Genomic DNA, 20060 nt, shown 5'->3' on the forward strand with positions numbered 1-20060 from the left:
TATCCCTCCTCACTCCACATTGACAGCAGCTCTCATCACAACTCAACACTGCTGTTGCCGGCAGGCTGAAGCACATTCAGACACACACACACGTTAAATCACACTCACTGACGCTGAGCGGCATCTTCAGCACACACCAAGACGCCCTTGGACTGCTGCAGGCGAGGTGAGTAAATATTTGGGAACTCCTCTGAGTGTGTTGCTGCTGTGCAGTTTGTGTAATTTCTGTGTTGGCTCTTTGGACGCCTGCATGTGCTGTTGTGGTTTCCCCTCTGCTCTGTGTGTGCGTGTGTGTTTGTGTGTTTATGAGGCACACTAGAGCCAATGGGAATTGTGTTTTGCACCAGACCAAAACAAATCCACAAAATAATGCTGACTCGCTCTCAGAGGAGTGTGTGTTCCTGTGCAGGCATGCGTGCATGTGTATTCCTGGAGAGGCCCGAAGTCTGACTGGAAACTTGTCAGCTGTTGGGAGATGTGAGTGTAAACTGGTGAGGTAGAGGCTCACTGTGGGTCCAGCACGGCTTGTCTGGGGAGTTAAAGGGATAGAAATCCTACGCTGAACTTTTTCAACCAAACGTTTTCTGCTTGATGCAGAAAATGTTTGCTTTCAAAAAATGCTTGTGTTGTTTAGAGAAAAACATGATTCTGGTCATTGTTGAGCTTCGTTAACATTAAGGCGGTTTTCACTGTCCGGCAGACTTGGATTGAAAAGAGACCAAAATGGCAGCATTTGGTACATTTTCAGCTGCTGGGTTTTGCTTTCACACTGTCAAACAATCCAAACAGTTTGAGCAACCTGTTCATCTGCTCGTATGTGGGGGCACTGCACCGAGAACCACTGAAGGAAACAACGCAAAAACATCTGAAGAAGACAATGACCGCAACTTCCTTCTTCACAAAATGTAAACTGAAATGGAGTGGCATTACATTTTAACAATTGGAGGATTCCTCCTCCAACCGAGCCATTTCTCCCACGGGAGCTAGACATGCTAGTCTGTTTTGGTTGTATTTACCCAGCATGCCCTGCTCTGTAGTCCCCTTCCTGCTTTTGGAGTGGTTTCTGGTCCGCTTGGCGTTCACATCTGCATTCGAACCTCAGCAGAGATCACTGAAACCAAACCAAGATTCAGGTTTGCAGGCGGACCAGAGTTCACTTCTTTGGTCCGCATCAGAGTTCGATTACGCATTTATTTACACCTCCAAACTGGATTTCCAATCAAAGAATTAGCTAAGCTTACCTAAGTTAGTGAACATCTGTTAACTCCTCTGCTCATACTGTCCACTCTTTAGCTCGGTGGTATAAGTGAAGACTGAAAAAGCTGAGAATTCACGACATAATGGAAATAGATTTGAGGTCTGCACACATTTTACAAAGCGCTTTGATATGTTATGCAGTTTTAATGTAGACCATCTGATGAGCTTATTAGCTATGTATTGTAAATTAAAGTCATTAATCATGTGAGGAAGTCAAGTCAACACGGATCAGAGCAACACCATCTAAACCGACTCTTTTGTTCCTGATCCAAGAAGTAAAGGTTTTGTGGAGAGAAGCTGCAGTCAATATTTCTGAGTACAGTGTTTAATCTGCATCTTAATCATAGTAAATCTGTGTGATCTATTATAATTTTATTAGATCAATTACTCTGCCTTCTCAAGCCTCTGCATTAAAATCCTCCAGCTCTTCTTTTCAAGTCCAGATGAGCTGAACATAGCTGCGTTCCTGGAAATCCTGGCTCTGAAGAACTTCACTAAAAGCCTTCCTCCCTCCGGTTCCTTCCTCCCATCTCTGATCCGATCCCTTTCTCAGTCATCATTCCTGTGAGAGGAGACCGCGGAATGAGTTCGTTTCTCGACAAGCAGACTCCACAACCAGCCTCTCGCCTCCAGCGTCTGACCGATGCTGGGGTTTGTCTAATTACCAACGTGTCATTCGGCTTTTCGTCGCTAAGAAATGATCAGAATGCAGCGGTCGCCTCTCCAACGCTCAGCGGCTGCTTCCTGTAGCTCTCTAAGTTCCTGGATCGGGTATCGCCAAAGCTCCACAGGTGACGTTTACATCAACCTTTTCTCCTACAGTCAATTGGGAATCCTGACTTTCAGACAGAAACCAAGATGAGAATTGAACCAGTAACTGAGTGAGCCTGGTGAAGTTACCCAACACACAGCTGGGATGAAGTGAGTGAAATGAGCCAGAAAGATTCAAGCAGCAGCCATGATAAGATATCAACGTTCCACAATGGCTCTGGTGCTTCCTTCACTGCATTTCGTTTGATTGTTTTCTTCAAAGTGACTCAAAGTCAGGAATTATCCGAGTTCATCTGAGATCAGAATGTGTGAACAGCAGGTTTTCTGACCACTGCCTTTATGGCCTGTATCTGAGTTTATTGATCTAATAAATCCTCTTTGCTACAAATCATTAAACGTACTTTAATGCATTTCTCAGACGGCAGTGGTTCAGGTTGGTAGACCTGTAGGTTCCTGCTGTGAACCCCACCTCCTTCTTCCCCCACGATAACAGAAAGGTGTTAGGCTGGTAAGAACATCTGATGTAAAACCTCTGCCAAGTCTGTGCACACGCAGCTGAAGAGTAGAAATAACTTTTTGTCAGGATCCTCAGATTGTTCTTCCATAGGAATCCTTCATAAGGCAAAAACAAGAGTCACCTTTCACCCAGTTTCACCACCATTAGTGTGTGAATGAGTGTGAGGACGATGCTGATGTTACCACAGAGACGATGGCATCTTTTGCTGAGGAGGAGTTTGTCTTTTGACTCATAGCAACATGAAGTCTCAGGTTGTATTCACACTAATCTTGTTCAGTCCACTCTAATCCAAATCTAGTTTGCTTGCCTAGAAAGTCTGGTTCATTTGGGTAGATGTGAATACGTAATCGAACTCTGGTCCGTCTAAAAATCTCAGTCTCAGTTTGGCTGTAGTGAACTATGGTGCGGTTCGAATGCATATGTGAATGCCAAGTGGACCGGAGACTACTCCAGATCTCGGAAGTGGGCTACATTGCAGGGCATTCTGGGTAAAAACAATCAAAACAAACACTTGAATCTATCGCTAGCAGGAGAAATGTCTTGTGGTCTTTAGTCGAGAAATTAACGAGAAATTCTCCAACTGCTAAAATCTGACGCCACTCCAGTTTAGTTGAAATTTCATAAAAAATGGAAGTTGCACTCGGTGTCTTCTTCAAAAGTTTTGTGTCGTTTCCTTCAGTGGTTCTTGGTACAGCGCCCCCACAGGCGAGGAGGGGAGCAGGTTGCTCAAAGGGTTTGGTTCACTTGACACAGTGCAGTGAGAAAGAGAAGCTGAAAATGTCAGAAATGTTGCAGTTTTGGTTCCCAGTTGAACCGAGTCTACCATCATTGGGAGAGCTGAAGTTGTTTGAGCATCTCATTTGTTGAAGGTTTTAAAAGGACGCATCACTTGGTGGAGACCTTTAGGCAGACCCAGAAGACGAGCAGGAGAGTGTCTTTTGACTCATAGCAACATGAGTCAGTCAGTTAGTCATCCTTTTTACTGTGGAAAGGGATGACTGGGTTTCCCTCCTGCTACCTCTCTGAACCAATCTCAGGAAAGTAAATAGAAGGATGGAAAACAGAGAGAAAAGCTCCTGGTGATTGTTCACTTAGACTTCTCTGCTTTCAAATGCCTGTTGACCATCTGTGCATCATTGTGACTTACAGGACTTGTCTGCCTGTTAGAGCAATAAGAGATGTGAATGTAAATAACCCTGGAAACCTCGGAAACAGAAAACCTATTTGAAGATTGGAAATCTTGAATCAGAACATTAATCCTGGACGGATGAATAAAACTTTCAAAGCTTTATGTTCCATCCTGGTTAAATGAAACCTGGTTAAATACGTTCTCTTCATGATTCATACATTTAATTAAACCTGTAAAACATCTTCATTTAAAAGACGATATTCGTGTAACAGGTGTCGGACAGCGTGATCAGCTCCAGTGCGGCGTCCTGGGGACAGACCTCTGCTGTCCGTCTGTCTCCTAAGGTTTCCACGACTACAAAAACAAGACGGAGAGGCGAGGGGCCCCAGGGGTCCATCAGGGTGGGGAGAGAGTTCGGGAGCAGGGAAGACGAGGGAACTGTGTTTACTTTTGTCTTCTTTTTTTGTCTGCCTGCTTGGCTGCTGGGAAACGACAGCACAGTGAGGAAGGAGAGAGGAAGACTCTGTCTGGACGGCAGCAGGCCGACTGCAACCTGCAGGGAGGTGAAACCCAGAGAAACCTGGGACTGGTTTCCTGTAGCAGCTCAGTCCCAGCTCTACGCGATCATATCTTTCATCCCAACGTTGTAGAAACTACAGAGCGCCTCGCTACACTGAGGACAGATGGTCCTCTTTACTGAAGGAAAACGATCATTATGTTTTATTGTTCAGTTCAGCTTGTACAACCAACAGAGAAACAAACTTCATCTCAAGGCAATCTAAAGCACAAATATATATATAATTCCGTTTAATTTGCTCCAAATTCAGGTAAAGCAATTAAACACAACATGACTAATGTAATGTCTAGTTCACACGGAAAGATTTTTATCCAGATTTTTCCCTTCCAATCTTAGGAACGCTCTGAGTATCTGGATGGCTCTTAAAGTAAACTTAGAAGTTATTCCTGCTGCGTGTGAAGAGTGATCTGCTCCGCTTGGAGAGACGTTGGGACCGTTTCAATCTAAAATCGGGGTATATAGTAGGACAAGCGAGAACACAGCCTGTTAAATGCAACGTGTAGCCAATCAGAAAGCAAGGTGACGAAGAATCTAAAATACTGAAGACAAAACGAAGGAAAGTCTGATGGACACCTGAGACTTGTTTCATTTTTCTCTATTAAATATGTTCCTGAAACTACCACCATTGCTTCTTTGCAGTCGGCCATGTTTGTTTACGCTGAAATCGAGAGGTTTTATCAGATTTCTGACCCGACATCTAAACGTTAGTGAGGGAAATGTGTTCGTGTGTGGTGTGTCGTCTTTAATTTTATTTTTTATCGTCGTGTGTGAGGTCTCTCAGGATTTGAAAGCCTTGGCATAACTCCAGTTATCCAAGATACCAACTGCTGGAAAGTTATCTAAGGAAGACCAATCAGATACATTGAACCTTGACTTTCCTGCACCCCCTGCTCCTGAGCAAGCATGTGGCGACAGTGGAGAGGAATGATTTCCTTTCAGCAGGAGGAAACCTCCAGCAGAACTGAGGACAGGCAGAAACATTCATCCTGCAGCTTGGTTACCTCGGTCTGAATCACGCAGAGAAAACCCAAAGCAAACCAGAACCGGAAGAGAACATTTGGTCCGTTTATGGGTCAGTTGGTCCGGGCCGGCAGAACCAGATGTACACAGGAAGCAGATGGTGTGAAATCACATCAGTAGTGTTTCTGGGAACTAATTCAGGTAAAATGATCAGAGAAAAATACAGAGTGGTTATGAGAAGACGTCTTAAACGTTGGACTTTATGCTTTACGAAAACCCCGCTGCGTCCCGAAATGCAACGCTAACCTGGCCACAGAAAGGAATTTGGCTAACTAATTTTAACTAAACAAAATTTCTAAAATAAGTAAAGTATTCTTAAGATCAAATGTAGCTTATTTGATTATCAGATCTACTTAAAATTTGTTTTATCAGCTCACGTAGGATAGCTCAAAATGTAGAATCTCATCTAGAATGAGTTGATTAATTCTAAAGAGGTTTAGCTTTAATAAGTTAGTAAGTCCTAGAAATGAAGAATCAAGATTAAAATCCTTAAATCAACTCAATTTAAATAGTGCAGAAATCCATTTTTACAGTGTATGGTACATGATGATGTGATGAATGAGTGAATGAATGAACTGAGGGAAAGTTAAAATGTCTAGCCATGAAAAAAATGTCAAAGACTTCTAAATATTATCTGGGGCCACACACTGTAAAAAACATAAAAATAAATAAAAACAGTGATTTCAGAAGGGCACTTTGTCCAGAGGAAAAGAGCAGGCACTCCAGCACCCCCTAGTGTCTGTCTGTGGAAGTTCCTGTGCTCATTTATTATTGAGTAAGTACTAATTTTCTATAATTTAACAATAATATACACTGCTCAAAAAAATAAAGGGAACACTCAAATAACACATCCTAGATCTGAATGAATGAAATATTCTCATTGAATACTTTGTTCTGTACAAAGTTGAATGTGCTGACAACAAAATCATCAATGGAAATCATCAATGGAAATCAAATTTATTAACCAATGGAGGCCTGGGTTTGGAGCCACACACAAAATTAAAGTGAAATGTTCCCTTTATTTTTTTGAGCAGTATATTATGCTTCTTCCTATTGTTTCTGTTTTTTGGTCTCTATGGGAAACGACTAAGGTTTTGGCAAATGAAGTTCAAAGTAAAACAAGTTTTCAAATAAAAGTTTTAAATAGAATAACTTCAACCTGACTTCAGAGATAAAATTTTTCATTTGCAGAAAGAGAAAACTTTTCAGTGGTGGTTTCCTGGCCGGCTGGTTCACACCATCATCCTGAGGATGACGGTAGTTTGTAATCCAGTTGGAGGTTTTGCTCCTGCTGAGTGGGAACATGCAGTGCGATGATGAAGGTGCTTCCCTCAGCGGGGGCGCTGCACACAGAGAACATTTGCTGGAAATTTAGCATTTTGGCCAAATTTCCCCAATAAAGTTTGTACGCAAATGCAAAATGCTGAGCTGAAAGTCAGAATCTTCTCTATCGTTACTAATGTGTGTCTGTAAACAGCAGAGAGGTGGAGTAAGACGTGCCTGTGTGTGTTTGGGATACCTGTGTGTGAGCTCCAGCATGCACAGAGCCGCAGTGTGTGCCGGCGCTGAGTCATGCCACTGGCTGAGTGTGTGTGCACGTGTATCCGTGTCGGACAAAGCGTCCGTCTCCTCCCTGAGTGTGTGTCTGGCAGCTGGCCGCGCTCCAGCTGCGTCTGGTTGGATAATGAAGTCCAGGTGTTTCTGCGGCTGCTTCAAGACACCTGCCACCAATATCTAACGCCGAGAAAGCCAGACTGCAGAGGGTGAGACCAGCTGCTTGCTTATTTTATTAAGACCTGTCCTAAAACTGGGAGTTCAGGGATCAATGAGCCTGTGCTGGCAATCAACGTCCTCCTCTGAGGAGCCTCCACAGTTTGAATAAAACATGCAGGGAGGTTTAAAGCACATTCTTCATACAGTTAACACCCAAATTAAAACAGTTAGGAGAGAAATTTATAGGGAACAGTTTGAGCAAAAACACCAATAGTAGATAATTAATGGCAAAGATAATGGCCGATAATTAATCTGCTAAAGTTCAGGAGACGTACTCAGAAGATCTGAGAACTTCATTAGTGATCGCTTTTTCCCTCCGCAGTGAAACGTGACTGTTTGTGGTAGAAACTGTAACTAAAAGTGTTGAGATGGACGTGGAGGCAATGGCTCAGCTGCATTCAGTCCAGGTCAAAGGTCAACAAGTCAGATTCAGAAGGTGGAGGACAACAAAAAGTCCCAACAAAAGTCAAAGAAGATTGGACTGATAGACCAACACAAATCATTTCAGTCCAAAATTACTTTAGCTTCTGTGTTAAAGTAGAAAAGTAAGAGCAAAAGTCATTCCAGCAGCAAAACTCCTACAACCAGAGGGAAGACAAAGAAAAGTCTAGAAAAAGAACAATCAGATCTAGATCTGGACTTTGACTAGGCCAGTGGTTCTCATCTAGTTTTCTTATAAGATTTACTTATTTATCTATACAAACCACTGGCACCAACATTGTATCACCATTATCAAAACAGATTCATAAAATTATACAATTGTTGTTTTTAAGCCAAGTTGAGTTTTTTAAAAGTCAGCTTGTAACATTTAATCCAGATTACTTAGTCTGTGGGATTCTCAAAAAAGTACAAAAGATACTGGTTCTGGTTCTGCTCTGCATATGGAACCAGAACCAAACATGGAGAAGCAGCATTCAGCTTCTATGCACCACAAATCTGGAACAAACTTCCAGAAAACTGTAAAACAGCTGAAACACTGTGTTCCTTTAAATCCAAGCTGAAAACGCAGCTGGTTAGAGTTTGATTATCAGTAACTGGAATATACTTTATGTGTATTTGCTTCATGATTTTGATATTTGACTGAATGTAAAGTTTACCACTTGTTTCTTAATTGATGACTGTATGACGTTATCATGTAACACTGAACTGCCTTGTCACTGAAATGTCCTATAGAACTAAACTTTACCTAATTTTATGTAAAAATATAAAGTTTCTGGTTCCCTAACCAGATGATAACTCAAAAAACGGATTAATTTAATTTTTTCCGTGAATTTCCTCTTAAGTCTTTGGGACTTCACGGAATCCTTGAATTTCAGGAAACTCCTTAGAGAAGCCTCCTTTTCCTGTGAGTCTGTGTCTGTTCCTGCCAGCCTTTACATACAGACATGTACATTTCCTTATGGTCTGTGGAGCTAAACAAAGGCCTACCTGTGTAGCAGCGAAGGGAAACTTCCCTTCCTCCTTCCAGAGCTTTAGGGCTTGTTTGGCTTTTTAAAGTCCAGCTCACCCGTCTGCACCACCTGTGGCCTCTCGGCGGCCCATCTGCGTCACGCTCCACCTGCCAGCAGCCGTCTGCACAGCCCAGAAAACAGATGTTACTTTGTGTTTCGGCTGCTTGGAATTGGCTTGTATTCAGACGCATCAAGTTTAGATCGAAGCTTCGTGTTCTGCAGGTAATTCTGAATATTTACATGGATTAAAGGGAGGCAAGTTATTGATTAATGAGTTGACTGATCGATTAACAATTGAGGAGTGATTTTTTTTAAATCTGAGTTTTCTCTTGTATCATGTAGGCTCATTACACAAAAAGCTTCATTTTTCATAATATGCTGATAAAAAAAAATCCTTTTAACATTATTTTGTACTACTGTATTAAAGCTGCAGCATGTATGTAGTGTTTTACATATTTTGTTTATGGTATATAAGAGACAATCTTCCAGCGATATCCAGAAACAACCAATCAGAGCCAGGAGGCGGGTCTTTAGCGCTGTCAATCACCACTCTATGTGGCGCTGCTCATCCCCCCCTATCTTTGTTATAATGCCGCTTTCCCCCTATCTTTTCATAGATTATATGACATATTATACTGTCACAACATAGTGACAGTTTTAACAAGTATGTAAATAAAATATTGTTTTTCAATAAAAGTTGCACACTGCACCATTATACTGACTGAATAAACAGAAAATTGTGGTTTTCTTACATTATTAAACTTAGACAAATGTATAAAATATAAAGAGAGGGACCTCTTAAGTTGTTGGCTAGAAAAATAAAATATGTGAAAAATAAAATGTGAAACAATTCCCCATAAGCAGAGATGTTCAAACTATAGCAGTTACGATAGTCTTCAATGCTTATTAGCATCATGTTTTTGTTTTCTATCACGTTACATCATTTCTCTTTTTATCTCCTCCGCTTCTCTTTTCCTCACCTTCGTGGCGAGTCTGTAATAATTGCTGTAGAAGTTGTCTCTGCTCCGTTATGCAGCTCGGCTGAATGAAGCGCTATTGAGGTGAAACGTAAGGAGCTTGTCGAGTTTTTACATATCAGAACAAAAGCGCATAAAGTGCATTTTGCATCTCAAACCGGACTCAGTTCTGACCTTTTCCTTCCCAGTTCTGCTATGCCCGCCATCTTTACTCCTGGCTCCGCTTCAGGATGACGAGCGGCGCCCTCTGCTGGATGGCGGCAAAACTACAACAATAATAGGATGTCCAACCGGACGTTTAGAAAATCGATTGGAACCAATTTAAATCTAATTAACCATTGATCAACAATTAGTAGTAAGTCGATTGATTGTAAATCTATAGCTATAGTTAAACCGTTCCAGGATAATCCCAGTAAGTCTACAGTCTGCTTGGAAATGTTGGCTTAGCTTTATGCTAGCTACTCAGACCGCTGGCTGCAGCTGTGTTTCAGAAAGCGATATCACTGCAGTCAGAGAGGAAATATTAAGAGTCCTAATGTGTTCTCTGTGCATGAAGCAGCCGAGACTCTTGTGTGGTTTTGGAAGCTGAGAAGCCTCAAATTGGAGTTGAAAAAACCACCCACATGTCTCGGCTGAAAGCTTTCATCCGCAGCTCATGTAGCTGCCGCAGGAACTCATTAGCGGTGGCGATGCTTCCCTCCAGACCCCTCGGTCTGTGTCAAGCAATCATCGCTTTGCTGTTTTTATCCAGAAACACATGGAGGTCTGCGGCCCGAATGCTGATAACAACCCCTGCATGCATGTTCTGAATGTTTCGGTTCTGCTGGAGACAAACATGCAGATCCATACAGAAATGTTGAAACAGTGTTTTTCCTTTCCTCTGTGCAGGATGAGGGTGTGGTCATGGGAGCAGTTTGGGGAGACAGGTGTGGTCCTCCTTGGCTTCCTGACGCTGGCCATGTCTGTGGGAAACCTGTCCTCCAGAGGCTTGCAGGTACACACCACTGCAGGAGAACAACAAAAACACTAAATCTTACAATTATTTTTATCTGCTTTCTACTGCAAATATCATAGCACAGAGAAATAAGACAAAACTAACTTACAAGTAGCTTTTCAGGAAAAGACTTAGGTATTAAGTCAATAATACCTAAATATTGCAGTTTAATATCAATATTTTCTTACTTATTTGTTGAAACAGTCAACAAATAAGTTGACAGTTTGGTGGGAGACATAATCTATGAAAAATCGAGTTTTTCGGTTTTCTTCCAGCGCTAACTAGAAACAGCCAATCAGAGCCAAGAGGCGGGTCTTAGCGCTGTCAATCACATTCTGGCTTCTCATCCTTCCTCCACATCGCCTCTATGCGCTCTGCTATGCTGCAGCTAGTATAGCCTGTTGTGAATGCACAGTCTAGTTTTCTTGTAATGGTGAGTTGTTTCTCCATTCGTTAAGCATCAAATACACGAGGTTGATTGACAGCGCTAAGCCCCGCCTCCTGGCTCTGATTGGTTGTTTTTGGTCGGAAGTGGTACATTTCCCACTCTTTTTATGTTTTTTGTTTGGGTTTTATGATGACCAACACAATGTAGAGGGAAAATTACTTTTTCATTTATTTTACTAAGACAATCTGAAAAGTGTGGTGTGCATTTATACATGGAGGCTGAAATCTTTGCAAGCTTTTTTGGGGAGACAGCTCCATCTCACTCAGCTCGGATGGAAAACATCTGCACCATAATTACTTCAATAATCTTTGTTATATTCTTCACTTATGGAGGTCGTCATTTTTACACCCGCGGGTTGGTTATAGTGACTCAAGTCTTTAAACGAAACATCAGAGGTCAAGGCTAATGTTGCGTGAGTTGTTTCAAACTTTTCATGGGAGATAAATGTTGAAACAAACCAACGTGATTGGCTTGTCATCTACTGTTTGCTATATTAGCTAGAGCTAACATTAATAACTAAGCTGATACCATTAGCAGTAGCTAGCACCATTGGCTACAGCCAATGGTGCTAGCTGCCTCAGGTATGAGGCAGCATAAATGCTGCCTCATACCTGATGATTTAATTGGCCAGGAGTTCTTAGGGTTTTGCAGTGGAGTCCTCTGCATCCTTTGGTGTTTTTCTTGACAGAAACTTTTCCACTTAGCGCTTGTTATGATAACTTGAGGTGCAAAGCTGCTTCATGAATTTGACAATCAGCCAATCAGAAAAATGAGTATGAGAAATAACATTCAATAAGTTACTTTAGACAGAATAAAACAGAAATATCCTTTATTGTCCCATAGTTGGGTAATTGGTTATAACAACAGCATCAAGTGGGTACAAACAAAAGATCAAAAAGTGTTAAAAATATATAAAAATAAGATTAATGAAAAAAAATTAATGCAGTCTTCAATAGTGCACATCTATTGGATTAGAAGGTTTTTTATTTTATTTTTTTTATTTATAATTTGAACTTATCTTTCATAATTATTGTGATGTAAAGCACTTTGAACTGCCTTGTTCCTAAATGTGTTATTTAAATGAACTTGATTGATTGATAATTATGACTGAAAACAGATTAGATTTTATTTAAAACAAAAAGAAATACAACATTTAGAATAAAATAATAAATTGGATAATTTTTTTTCTTTCTGAGGCCAAGTGAGTGAAGGAAAGGCACATTTTAGGAATTTTCATCAAAACATTTTGAAACTGTTCTTCACAAATATGAGCTACGATGTTCCATCGAGTCCCAATGAAACACATTCAAGTTGATGCGACGAACTTTTGGAATAAAGAGTCTCAAAGTCTTCCAGTCCAGCGCGTTCAGGTGTTTAAACTCCCTGAGAAACAAAGAGAGGTTGATAATCTGGATGTCTGCGGTGGAACCGACCGCCGGCCTCATAAATCTGGACTCTCCTCTGGACTCTGTCGCTCCGTGTCTCTCAGTCTGTCTGGTATTTGCTGAGTTTCCCTCACAGCTGCGCTGCTTCACACCTTTACAAGGAGCTCAGCGCACATTCCAGCGACCCCTCGGACGGATCTGTTTGAATAAATGGATGCCGCCTTCAGCCCGGGCTAATGCTGCTAATCCACGCCAGGAATGTGGGAAACGCACCGAAGCCTCCGTACAAAAACATGGTGGCCGTCACGTCGCGGGCCGGGATTTGTTCTGGTTCCTGTCCACGCTCCCGTGACGGTCCAACAATCCTACAGCTGTTGTTGTTACTGTCAGGAGCTTAGGTTCTCTGCACACAACACGGAGCAAAACAAACCGGTTCTGCTGCGCTTGCACCTGGACACACCAGAACCGGCCCAGGTTCTGCTTCATCGCTTTGGTTTAGGAGCATTTTATTATTATTTACGGGAGATTAGAACCAATAAAATAGTGATAAAAGAAAGAATTCTGACTTTTTCACTGAATTATTGCTTTTTTCTTTATCAAAATGACTTTTGATCGCAAAAGATTAAATCCAGAATTCTGAGAAAAATGTCAAAATTTTCATGAAAAAAAGCGATGGTAATTTTTGAGCTTGAAAAGTTTAAAATTTGGTAGAAAAAAATCAACAATTTTGATATTCATGTCAGAAATTTTCTACACAAAAGGTGGAAATTTCTGAGTTTCAAGAAGTCCATTGAAATTCAAATAATTTTCAAAAGTTGAAATTTTTGATATTTGAAACATTTTTTTATTCTACAAAATTTCAGAGCTTAATCTTAAAATTTCTCAGTTTCTCTAGCAAATTTTCAATTTCTCAAACTCAGAAATTTCTGGTTTGTTTCTAGAATATTTCTGAGATTAATCTGAAACATTTTCTAGCAAATATTAGATTTTTCAAACAGAGAAATTTTAATCTAAACATTACAGAATTTGTTGAAGAAAAACTTTGACTTTTCAAATTCAGAAGTATTATTGTTTTCCTAACCCACAAAAAATTTCTGAGATCAATCTCAGCATTGCTGAGTTTTTTACTCTTCCTATTTTTCTGTCTACAGTGACTCGGCGTAGAGCTGTGAGAAAGAAAGTCAGATTTTGTGTTGAGTGGTCTTCATCCTCTTCCGTAGTCATTAATCACATTCATATTGTGTGTTGTAATTCTCCGTTTCACCAGGAGGAGGGCGCTGCGTCCAACAGCCTGGAGGACCAGCAGGAGGTCACCACCTACTGGTGGGGCGAGTGGGCCAAGTGGACGGCCTGCACCCGGACCTGCGGCGGGGGGGTGATGTCCCAGGAGCGCCACTGCCTCAAGCAGAGGTCGGTTGGTCCAACCCAGCCGGTTCAGTTCGCTGGTGACCCGGTTTGATCAGCTCTTAAACTGATCCAAATAAACCAACAGTGGAGAAAACCAGAGACTCCACAGTGTCATTATTTACTAAATAAACATGAAAAAGTGCAGCAGGAGGTCACAGCTGCTGCAGGCCAGGGCACAAAGACATCAGAAATATTCTCCTGGAGTTTAAAAGAAATTTCCAAAAACCCAAGAGAAGGATGTTAAAAATAACACAGAACAGGACTTCTGCAGCGATGTGCTGTGAACTACAACAGACTGTTAGGTCCAGACTAAGATCATTTTTATTTTTAATACAAGAAAAAATAAAAATATTAGCAGAATAATGTCACAGTATTAATATTTTCTTATGCATGTTTATGTAAAATGTAATGGAGATTAGAAACAAGGGCAAAAGTTTTAAATGGAAAGGACGAAATAAGAGGAGATGAGAGAAACCAACAGTCTGGAAGTTTGTTTCTAAACCTGCAGAAAGAGAGAAACACAAACAGAGAACCGAGAAACTATAAACATATTCATGTACAACAATAACAACACTTAGAAAATACTAGATGATACAAGATGCATTTTCTGGCAATCACACTTAGTGTTCCTTAAACAGCTGGATCCTAACATTTTATGTGTTTAAATGTGTTATTAATAAGCGGTGAGCAGATGTTAGAGGTATTTTTAACTGATCCTTTTGATTCATAGTGTGATTATCTAATCTCGAGAAATATAATTATGTCTCACTGGAATCATCTTTTAGTTTGATTTCTGGCTGACTGGGAGCTTTAACTTAATCCAACAGATTACGATGTGTGTTTTTCTCATCTTCTCAGCCTGATATTTAGCTTTAATGCGCCGCCGTTTCTCCAAACGTTTGTTTTCTGTCCAAAGAAAGAAAGTTGCTGCTGGAAAGGACAACATGACTTGCACAGGAACGGCCAAGAAATACCATCTCTGCAACACCGTAGTGAGTCTCACTTCCTCCTCACCACTTCACATCTTCACAGAAACAAACATGGCCGCTCCAGCTGGCTCCCTGTGAGCAGGAACAGATTCAAACTGTCCTCAACAAACATAAACAAAGGCATTTCCAAAACAAACTGTAAAACCAGAGGACTGTCAATAACAGAGGCTGTTTGTCATGAATGAAAAAGGTTTTGCTTTTTTACTTAAAATATTGCATATTGAATTCATTAAAAGTATTATAAAAATTAATATATGCTGTATATTTATGTTTTTATGTCCCAAATACATTTTAAATATTTCTTAAAATTAATATTTTAGAAATTAAAAGACTACTTTACTATTCTTATACTGCTATTATTTTACTATTTTAAAAATGTGTTACATCTTTGAATTTAGCCAACAGTTTGGACAATTCTGCTTTTTACAGCAGAACGTTTTATCTTCAGTTGTCTGAAGACAGGGAGGAGACATGTCTCACTGTCCTCTGGTGTCTCTGTCCACCAGGACTGTCCCGCCTCTGGGAGGAGCTTCAGGGAGGAGCAGTGCTGGTCCTTTAACTCGCAGCGTTACAGTGGGAGGAACTACCAGTGGAAGCCTCTCTATCCTGGTAAATATCGTCCACTCGGCCCTCAGCCACAAGGCAGAAATGCTGAGGATGCTAGGAGTTTAATCTGTTTGAGCTAAATTTGTTCACACATACAAATAATGAATTAAGCTGCGCCTCTCTCAGTCTGGATTGAAACTCTGTCAGTGGGGGTCATGGAAAGTTTGGGGCCCAAAGTTAAATTCTGCCTGAGGCCCCATTAAACCCGGGTCCGGCCCTGACCCGATTCATTAAACAGGCAGGATGTGAGTTAGAGCTGCTGCAACACTAAGATCTTTAACTGGGCCATCTTCACCTTCTGGTTTCAGAATTTTTATTAGAAAACAAGTCATAACTAAAACAAAAGGTAATAATTATTAATTTATAAATGTTTGTTTTTCAATTTTGTCATTTTTAAAAAATTATTTTATCTTTTTTCTGTTACTTTGATCTCATGCAATGCCCACGTCTTTTAGTGTTTTTTTTTTTTTTGCTCTTTTTTTGGTTGTATTGTTATTTTTGTGTAGCTTATTGTATAAATCTGAAAAATCTAAATAAATGGGATTTTTTTTCCATTTAGTTTTAAATGTATAAAACATAAAAGTAAAACTGGCTGAGAGAAAAAAACATTGAATTAGAAAACATGTAAAAAAAATACTAAATAAAACAAAAATACAAATCATTTTGGTTTCAGAAAATAAAAACAATCATTTAAAAAAGTAAATGACAACCAGAAATAAACATAAGACAAAACATGATTAATATAAACAAACCATGAATTTTCAGGATGTGAATAAGTTGGTTCTCTGACCAAAGCTTTGTTCAGAACTGGGGAAGTGTTTTTGGGTGAGAAATCGTTCCTGCATTAAAAATGAATCAGTAACGAATTAGTGGAAGGGAATCGTACTCTGACCCGTCTCCTCCTCCTTGTCTTCAGATGATTATGTTCATATCTCCAGCAACCCCTGCGACCTCCATTGCACCACGACCGACGGCCAGCGGCAGCTCATGGTGACGGCGCGAGACGGCACTTCCTGCAAGTACAGCAGCTACCGCGGCGTGTGCGTGGACGGGACCTGTGAGGTGAGTCTGACCCGGTTCTGCCCTCACCGCTGTCTCCGGCTTCATGGCGCCGGATTTTAGCTCCATGTTTACGGGAATTCTTGACCTTTTCTCCCGAAGTGCATGTGTGAGGTCAGACACTGATGTTGGCTGAAAAGGCCGTGTTCTCGGCAAGATTATTAAAGTTCACAAAAACAAACAAAACAACAAAAATAGTTTTGTTAACTGAAGTAAATAAAAACGGTAATGGGGAAAAACTACAACTAATTGGAACTATATTGTGTGTTTATAAAACTAAAACATACTGAAATTATAGATGTAACATCCTTCTTTTTCGTGTTTATGAATCTATTTATTAACTTTTTGTATTGATGTGAAATAGATTTTTTTCATGTCAGCTGTTGACAATTTATGGCACTTATGTTAGTCCGTAAAATGGTGGCAACAAAAGTTTTGAGAAAACTGCAGAGTAAGTTGGTTGTTCAACAATAATTAAATACATTACTAGAAAAATTTAGAAATATCTTGTGTTCACAAAGTTAAATTCTTTGACCTTTTTGAATTCGGCACCTAAAAATTAACCAAAGTATGAAAAACTAAAACAACTACTGTAACTAATAAAAACTAATCTGAAACTAAACTTTATTTCGCAACAAGAGCAGTTCATGTTTTACTTCCTGGTTTGGTTTGCAGCCAATCGGATGTGATGGGGTTCTGTTTTCCTCCAACACGCTGGATAAGTGCGGCGTTTGCCAGGGAGACGGCAGCAGCTGCAGCAGAGTCACCGGAAACTTCCGGCGCGGAGCCACGACGCTGGGTGAGCCTGCCGGGCTTTGACTAGACACCAAATCACAAACATCCACATGCTCAGGAGAAAACATGTCTGCATTCTGTCTGGTTCAGGTTATTCTTTCATCACCCAAATCCCTGAAGGATCCTGGGATATCCAGATCATCGAGAGGAAGAAATCAGCCGACGTTCTCGGTACGTTCTCTGGGCCTTTATTTAACAGAACATAATGAATAAGCAGTAAGAAGTGAATTCAGCTGAGTTCCCATTTTTTTGCATTCCAGCTGTGACCGACCAGGCGGGAAACTTTTTCTTTAATGGCGCCTACAAGTTGGACAGTCCGCAGAACTTCCACGCTGCGGGAACCATCTTTAAGTACCGGCGGCCCATGGACGTTTACGAGACCGGGATCGAGTACGTCGTCGCCAAAGGCCCCATCGACCAGGCCATAAACATCCTGGTACAGACGCATCAAACACTCATTTTATTTCTTCTGAAATGGTTACCATCCCTGACAGGGTTGCCAGATTGGGTGGATTTTCACCCATTTGGATTTTTTAACACAAAAATCAGCTTTTCACAGCACTTGTCAGGTTTTCAGAAAGTATTCAAATAGTTGTCATTGTGTGGCAGAAAAACACAAAATGCTCTAAAAAAATTATGTGATTGCATTTATGCATTTACCTCATTACTTAATTTATTTTGAAATGTTAGGATCTGTCGAACATGACGTCATCATTAGCTGCGTTTCCATTACAAACATGCAAAAATCTTTTGTAGATTTTTTTCTAATGCTGAACAAACACCATGTTGTTGTTTCCATTGAATAACAAAAGATATTAAAATCACGTTTGTTCACACGGTAAGTGATTTAAAACGTCATCCTCCAACCACTTCCTGTGAAAAAATGTTTTAGTCGACATTGTCAGATTATAGACACATTTGGAGGAGCAGCTACTAAAACACGATCACAGGGTGACTAAGCCTGACAAAATGAGCAATAAATAAATACATAAATAAATTGCATGATGACTTAAAATAAACTCAGTAATTTTCATTTGCATAATTTATGGTTTTTCTTTCTGGTTTGGTGTTTTGGTCTCAACTTGCCCTTTTTTTTGAAGAACAATTTTATTTAGAGACTTCATAATTTATTTTATTTTTTCATTTATTTATTTTGGAAACTTCCAGCTCAAGTGTTAAAAGTTCAATATAATTTAAAGCTTATGTACCATTATATTACTTGGAAATGATTTCAAAACAACAATCTTATTGTTTATTGAGACGATCAATCATCCAGAAAAGCTTTCATTAGAGGTTGAGATTTGTGCTTTTTTATTTTTTTAAGTTGGGAGGGTTTTACTTTGTGTTTGGGTGGAAACGGTCAGTCAGATCTGGCAACCCGGGTCCAGGATCATCTGTAAAAGTCTCTGTTGGTTCAGGTATGGAACCAGAACGGCCGGACGCCCTACATCACCTACGAATACACGGTCCTGCGGGACTCCCTGCCCCCCGTCCCGCCGCCGCCGGTCTACACCGGGTCGGAAACGTCGGCCGCTGAGGTGTCTGTGGAGGAGGACGGCCCCGCGTCGCCCAACGGCAGCGTCTACGACCAGAAGGTTCCCGGGGGCCCGCTGGAGGCGGACGGGGCCGACGGGCCGAAGGGCCAGGAGACCAACGAGGTGTTTGAGGAGACGACGGCCATCGACTGCGACGAGGACGACGCCGGGCTGCCGAAACGCACAGGTGAGCCAGAACCAGACACATCCAACAGTTTCCTTACAAAAAGGTGAAATATTTGATCCACTGCTGATGTAAAAACCTAAAAAAAACAAATTTTGCTCCTTTCTCAAAAATAAAGTCATGATATTATGACTTGATTCATGTATTATTGTGACTTTATTCTCATGTTATCTCAGCTTTATTGTCATATATTTTAACTTTAATTTCATAATTTTACAATTAATGTTTGTTATTTCAACTTTTTTGTACGATTTTGTTCTTGTAATATGATTTTATTGTGATAATTTAATTTTTCTTAGTATGTAATACTCTGTCGAAGTATTTTGTTAAATAATACTATTATAATATTAAAAAAACACCTCAGTTGAAATCAAAATGCTCAGATAATTAGTTATAAAAATGGGAAAACAGATTTGTTTAGAATAAACCTGATAATGTCAGTGATTCTCCATGCAGATCCAAACTGATCCTCTCTACTGTAAATCTGTAAGATTTTCTTTTTGCTGGTCGGGACAGACGGGTCCAGTTTTCATGCTCCATTTTCTGCATGTGTGTGAGATGGCCCTTCAGGCTCTGCATTATTCAGAGAACAGACACATAAAGAAAACCAGCAGTTGATGAAAAATTCAGAATTTTGTGGCGTTTTTGTCTTTAAAAATGGCCACATCAGAAGCATGAGCACTAATGGCTTTCCTGCGGCCTCTCGGGTCGCTGCGCCGGCAGCAGCACTGACAGCATGCTGACTCCGTTTCCACGACAACCCAGTTTCCTCGTTCCAGTTTTGGCCCATTTGTTTGTATTATAATTATCTGCAAAATAATTTTGTTGTATTGATTAATTGCTTACAGTCGTATTTAGTAGTGGAATCGGTTTCTGTTAGGCTGAAGAACATCTTAAAAATGGAAAAGTAACTTCTCCGTTTCTGTTGCTGTTTCAGAAACTCAGTCTTCGTTCGCCCACATCCTGTGCATGTGATTCACATTTTGCATGTTTTTTATACTTCCATTTGTGTCTCAACTGCTTCTAAAAATAACCCAAACGCTTAAGAAAAATAAGTTAATGTTTTATAAAGTCTAGAAAATGAGCCGTTTCAAAAACCTTAAGTCTCAATTAATGGGCACTGCCCTGTTACCTAGCAACCCAAGCTGAACTCCACCCTCTTACCTAGCAACCTGAGCTGAACTCC

The 20060-nt window shown here is 40.4% G+C and overlaps 1 protein-coding gene across 4 annotated transcripts in view; it reads left to right on the forward strand.

Annotated features, from left to right (window-relative positions):
* Nucleotides 1–20060, forward strand: part of ttc16 (tetratricopeptide repeat domain 16) — a 38976-nt gene continuing 18916 nt past the window's right edge. The window contains exons 1-10 of one of the 4 annotated variants that reach the window (XM_015056871.1): nt 1–166; nt 10361–10466; nt 13567–13709; nt 14623–14698; nt 15202–15304; nt 16218–16363; nt 17036–17159; nt 17246–17326; nt 17416–17591; nt 18574–18877. In XM_015056871.1, the coding sequence (XP_014912357.1) occupies nt 10362–10466; nt 13567–13709; nt 14623–14698; nt 15202–15304; nt 16218–16363; nt 17036–17159; nt 17246–17326; nt 17416–17591; nt 18574–18877 (1258 nt within the window). In that variant the 5' untranslated portion in view covers nt 1–166; nt 10361. Of the gene's footprint in view, nt 167–9704; nt 9885–9925; nt 10236–10360; nt 10467–13566; nt 13710–14622; nt 14699–15201; nt 15305–16217; nt 16364–17035; nt 17160–17245; nt 17327–17415; nt 17592–18573; nt 18878–20060 lie in introns of those variants that run through there. The other 3 variants (XM_015056870.1, XM_015056868.1, XM_015056867.1) reach the window with 3 other exon arrangements.

The sequence above is a fragment of the Poecilia latipinna genome, unplaced genomic scaffold (genome assembly GCF_001443285.1).
Source record: "Poecilia latipinna isolate Pla-1442-1.1 unplaced genomic scaffold, P_latipinna-1.0 Scaffold1413, whole genome shotgun sequence".
In the NCBI taxonomy this organism is placed as follows: Eukaryota; Metazoa; Chordata; class Actinopteri; order Cyprinodontiformes; family Poeciliidae; genus Poecilia; species Poecilia latipinna.